Source organism: Brassica oleracea, chromosome C8 (assembly GCF_000695525.1).
Source record: "Brassica oleracea var. oleracea cultivar TO1000 chromosome C8, BOL, whole genome shotgun sequence".
Classification (NCBI taxonomy): Eukaryota; Viridiplantae; Streptophyta; class Magnoliopsida; order Brassicales; family Brassicaceae; genus Brassica; species Brassica oleracea.
The window spans coordinates 41,621,676-41,626,593 of NC_027755.1; the positions used below are offsets into that span (position 1 = coordinate 41,621,676).

At 37.6% G+C, this 4,918-nt stretch overlaps 3 protein-coding genes across 3 annotated transcripts in view; all 3 read right to left on the minus strand.

Annotated features, from left to right (window-relative positions):
* Nucleotides 1-1,337: 1,337 nt before the first annotated feature.
* LOC106311972 (F-box protein At2g35280-like) lies at nucleotides 1,338-1,907 on the minus strand. Its single transcript, XM_013749331.1, has one exon. It carries the CDS (start codon nucleotides 1,812-1,814, stop codon nucleotides 1,338-1,340), a length of 477 nt encoding a protein of 158 aa, XP_013604785.1. The 5' UTR covers nucleotides 1,815-1,907.
* Nucleotides 1,908-2,458: 551 nt separating this feature from the next.
* LOC106311971 (peroxisomal membrane protein 11C) lies at nucleotides 2,459-3,974 on the minus strand. Its single transcript, XM_013749330.1, has 6 exons — nucleotides 3,871-3,974; nucleotides 3,446-3,727; nucleotides 3,295-3,369; nucleotides 3,037-3,192; nucleotides 2,769-2,942; nucleotides 2,459-2,654 (listed from the first exon to the last, which is right to left on the minus strand). Exons 2-6 carry the CDS (start codon nucleotides 3,716-3,718, stop codon nucleotides 2,619-2,621), a joined length of 714 nt encoding a protein of 237 aa, XP_013604784.1. The 5' UTR covers nucleotides 3,719-3,727; nucleotides 3,871-3,974; the 3' UTR covers nucleotides 2,459-2,618.
* Nucleotides 3,975-4,248: 274 nt separating this feature from the next.
* Nucleotides 4,249-4,918, minus strand: part of LOC106311969 (ribosomal RNA small subunit methyltransferase, chloroplastic) — a 2,628-nt gene continuing 1,958 nt past the window's right edge. The window contains exons 9-10 of the mRNA XM_013749329.1: nucleotides 4,760-4,870; nucleotides 4,249-4,570 (exon numbers count right to left, since the gene is read on the minus strand). Coding sequence (XP_013604783.1) covers nucleotides 4,505-4,570; nucleotides 4,760-4,870 — 177 coding nt within the window. The 3' untranslated portion in view covers nucleotides 4,249-4,504. The remainder of the gene's footprint in view (nucleotides 4,571-4,759; nucleotides 4,871-4,918) is intronic.

Below are 4,918 nucleotides of genomic sequence, written 5' to 3' on the forward strand. Positions count from 1 at the left end.
ACTTGTCAACTTTATTGTAATACTAGGGGTTGGCCGGCGCTACGCGCCGGGTTTGGGATTTTTTTCCTATTTCAAATTGGTATCATTGTGTTCTTTTATTTTGTTGTTATGAGTGAGTGTAGGCAGGGTTGTGTTTATTTTAAATATTGGATATTTTGTATTTTAGTATTACGATAAGTACGGTGAGTTTGGCTTGTGACTTAAGTAATTCGCAGAGAGTTATTTGGAAACGTTATAAACAGTCATATTTCATTGCATTCGAACTAAATTTATTTTTCTCCTGGAACATGGACAACATTCAAAGTTTTTTTTGCTTTGACAAACCTCCAAAAGAAAACCAAATTTCACCTGCAAATATCACTTACCTCCAGCCTCTACCTACTTCTATCAGGTGCTTCTCGACAGAAAAATGAATAGAGTAAGTGATCTAATATCGAAGATGCTATAGCTGCACAGACCCTTGCGTTTTTTATTAAAATGTTTGTCATTGAAGTGAACATAAATCTTTAACGAACACCAAAAGCTGGATTCGTATGTAATGTTTTCCTTTAAAAATTTGGGAATTGTTGTATTCTATGTAGTATTTAGGACTGTATGTAGTTTTTTGTTGTTGTCGTGCTTGATTGCAATTTTCTCTCTGGAATAGAAAGGTTTTTGTTTTGTATCTTGAACTTAGTTTTACCTTTTACTCTACTGTAATTTGTTTGGTCAATGTTTAATGTGTCAAATTTCCGTTACTGTGTTAACTACAATGGAAGATGTATGAATTCGAAATGAATTTTGTATTATGTTTATGGGATCGTAAGCAAAGTTTTTGAAGCAGAGTTTGATATTTTTGGTTGGAAGAATATCTTTAACTTGTATGTTTTTTATTATAATTATTACACTTACAGAACTAAAATTATATGGCACTATCTCATTGCATGGGTTTATTTTTTCTTAATTTTGAAATTTTAATTTCTGCTTTATTTAAATTTAAAATTGGAACTAAAACCAAGCAACAGTTTAAAATTGTACAACCACACAGATCTTTTATGTAAAACCAAATGGTAGGAAGTTTTATTTCAAGCTAATAGAGAAGGTGAACGGGTTGATATTAATAAAGTTTGGTGTTATGGGTGTTACGGGTGTTCTTAATCCAGAAGGTTGTTGAAGCCCATCATCATCGTGTAGAAATCGGTGAGTAAAAAGAAGTGGAAACACTTTGAGCAGACCGTGTTCGCCGTTCCGTCTCCAGGATGGCAGTTCAGCTCTGGCCACATTTTCAGACCCGAGCTCTTATATGTATCCCTCATCTGAAGAATTGAACGTTCCAGAGCCCTCTTGAAATTTATCATTCAATCCTCAACCAACGAAATACCTTTCTCTTCCGTGAGGTCGTTGATGATTTTGATTCCTTTGTCTGTCTCGCCGATGGCCATGAGGAGAACACCAAAAATGTATCTTCCTTGTAGGTGACCACTCTTTGATGCTATGTGGATGTGATGTAGACCTAGGACTTGATTTTGAGATTGGAAGAATTGAATCATACCTTTTACAAAGTGAGCATCAATATTGTCTGCTTTAAGGTAGGCGTCCATTAATGATTCGTACTGATTGGATAGGACTGGCTTCTTAACAAAAGGCGAGAGGTTGAGATCTTTGGCAACAGAGGGGTTGTCTGGACGGAAGCTTAGGCTTCTGCATGTCAAAACCGTATTGAAGTAGTCGACGGGGGAGTTTTGGCCTACTTTCGAAACTATTAGAAGACGCATGTCTTCAGGCATGGCCTCAAGGGTCTGCATGATACTTTGTTTCGGATTGATGGAACTCATGAAAAAATCCTCTGTTTGTGTATTTTTGCTTTTGATGTTATTTTTTAGTTTTTTCGTTGCTTCTCTTTGTTTATATAGGGCCGATGATGGTGCTTCGTGTTTGTTTTCCTTAGAGAAAGTGGATTGATACGTTTTGCAATTGTTTTCGTATATTTATTGTAACCCATAATTGGACGGTTTATTTTTTTCCTCTGGATTTTCAACATTTATGTAATTGCGTTACATGTGTGTCAATGGCTCATTCGCAACGGCCAGAAAACTTTTTATTCTTAGATTGAAAGATATTTGTTATGAATATGAATGGTCAATATTTCTCATCCATTATAAAAGTTTTTGTTTGGTTGTTTTTAGTTTTGTTTGGTAAACCTAAGATATTTTTTATGATGTTGTTATGGTATAGAGTTTTCTATGTTTTAGTATTTCATTTTGGAAATTCGTATTAATATTATTTTTTAGTGTTGGGATTTGTCATAGCTTGATGTGTGTGTTACGGCATTGATCACGGGTTTTAACAAAACGATGGGCCTTCCCGAAATCTCCAAAGGCCCAGACGAATCAGATAAAGCTTGCGACATCGTTTAAAGCAGGGTGACGTGTCAAAAAATGCCCATACATGCCTGGCTGACGTGGACATGCTGAGGAGAGAGGTGAGTCAACTTTATATATAAAGATATAGATTCTTCAAACAGACTGAAACGTTTATCACAAAATAAAAGTAGGAAGGACAAACCAAACACAAAAGTAGTTAAAGCAGAAGAACACTAAGGAACATCCAGACACTAGGACACTCTACTTCATCTTTTCTTAAACCGTCTTGGACTTGGGATGCGATGGCAGCAACTGCAAAAAGCAAGAGATTGACGATGGCTTTAGTCACTGAAATTATCCCCAAGACTACAACCAACCAACACATCATATAAAAGTAAGGAAAAGGGTTGTCATGAACAGTAATACCTGATAACAAGAGATAAGAGAGGAGGCGAAACCGAAAGCGCCAGTGACACGGGGAGTGACTTTCTTCGGAGCCAATTGAAGCAAACCGAAAGCAACAACGAAATCCATTCCGGCTTTGATCAGAGCCAATGACCTCTCGTTTGATCTCTGCAGTTTCGCTCGGTATTGCTCATTCTGCCCAAAAACAAAATGTCAAAAAATATATAAAAATCAAGCATACATAGTTTCTTCTTAGGAGAATATAAATGGTTTGGAGGCAAAGCTTTACTTGGTGTTTATCCTTGTTGCCGATCTCTTTTTCAAGCTTCTTAATGGAAGCAGAGAGCCTACCAAGCTCCCCAAGCTCGACTAAGGATGTGCAAGCGGAAGAACCCATCCAACAGAAGAGGGATATACGTCCAAGAAGCTCAGCGCGTTCTTTGTTCTTATAGCAGCAGCAGATTCAAAAGAAACCTTAGTTTAAAACTGGAGATTTACACTCTATTTATATTAAAATGCAGAGACTCTATCTATGTGCGGTATTTACCTTGTAAATGCCAGTCCTGCCAAGCCAGACAATTTGATCGAGGAACAAGAAGGTAGAGAGCAATGCGTTCTTGGACTGCCCCGAAAAAATCAGAAGAATCAGATGAGAAAGAGGTCGATAAGCAAAGCAAAGCAAAGCAAAGATCATATACCTTTCCGAGGAGAGCAAGAGGGAGAGGAGTGCCTTTGGGGACAGGGCTGATGAGAGCATGGAGATCATTCACAAACTTGAAGAGACGGAAGACTTTACGGGCCAAGCTGGTGGACTTGTCGACATTCTGAGCAGTGCCAGGCTGTCCATCACTCACGAACTTGGATCCGTACTGTATAGCTCTGCATATCTTGTCCCTCGCCTCCGCCTTGTTCAAATACACAACTAGTAGACCTAGCTCTGCTCTCGTCGTCTCCAGGCTGCTGCTACTCATCTTCAAATCCTAACCATTTATATATATATATACATCAAATTCAAGTCAAAGCCCTAATCTTTCTTCTATCCTTACAACAACAACACACAGATTCACAAGACAAAAAAAACAAAAGACGAGAGTTGAATTTGAGATTCAAAGTGTGTTTTTACCTTTACGAATAATCTTCTGGTGCAGACGAGATTGAATCGGAGTAAGAAGATGAAACGACCAACTTTAATTAGATGACAACAATATTAATGTAAAAGGGTTGGATTAGATTTAGGCTTATACATAGTTGACTTGTAAAATAAATTCAAACTCATGGGCTTATAATATATAGCCCAATATTTATCATAAACTGCTTATGGGCTTTTTAGGGGAAGAAAAAATCTAGTAACTTGTACCCAGTCATTTTAGTCATGTAAAATATTCAAATTCATGGTCTACTAACATATAGCCCAATATTTATATTAGCTGCCCAATTGGTCTTTTAGGGGGAAGGGGGAAATCTGGTAACTTGGAACCTGTCATTTTAGTTTAGTCATGGATGATCTTTATAAGCTTTATAAAAGTTACTTAAAGCTTTTGTCATTGTAAAGACACTTATCATTTTGTGATACTACAACTTTTACACCACACAGAGAGACTTACACCAGAATATGATTGGTTTGATCTGCGTTCTACTTACTTCCTGCTCATATCGACAATGGTCATAATATTCATCTGCATCTCAGTAGCCTCCTCCTCATGCTGCTTTCTTCTTTGCTGGCTTCCCCGAAAACTTCAATACGTATGGACCACCTTCTATTCTCTGCCTATTACATTATGCAACTTGACAAAGTCACCCAACGTAAGCTCTTCTGGCCTCGACTGCAACAATGGTACAACACAAAAAAAGACATGATCAGTCCAAGGTTTTGCCAACCTAGATACAACTTCCCTAAAGATAGGAGTTTGTGGTATTTAATATCAGATTCATGTAAACCGTTTCTGGTTACTGATATGAGGTCCATTTAAAACCGCACCCTAAGAAGACACAGACAAGTCATCATTACTTACGGTGACTGGAAGACCTGCTACTCCAAGAGCTTTCTCGATCTCCGGAGATGACGATAGGTGCTGGAGTGACTTTCTTAACATTTTTCTCTTCCCATTGAATGCAGAATTCACCTGTTTTTGTGCGATTGGTTTCAGCTTTTTTTTTTTTTTTTTTTTCCT

Bases quoted from the DNA above. Each gene is read 5' to 3' on its own strand.
- LOC106311972 (XM_013749331.1), bottom strand. From the start codon at position 1,814: ATGAGTTCCATCAATCCGAAACAAAGTATCATGCAGACCCTTGAGGCC.
- LOC106311971 (XM_013749330.1), bottom strand. From the start codon at position 3,718: ATGAGTAGCAGCAGCCTGGAGACGACGAGAGCAGAGCTAGGTCTACTA. The intron at 3,193-3,294 runs GTAAATACCGCA...TGCTGCTATAAG, and splicing joins GCAGGACTGGCATTTACAAG to AACAAAGAACGCGCTGAGCT. The intron at 2,943-3,036 runs GTAAAGCTTTGC...GTTTTTGGGCAG, and splicing joins GCAACAAGGATAAACACCAA to AATGAGCAATACCGAGCGAA.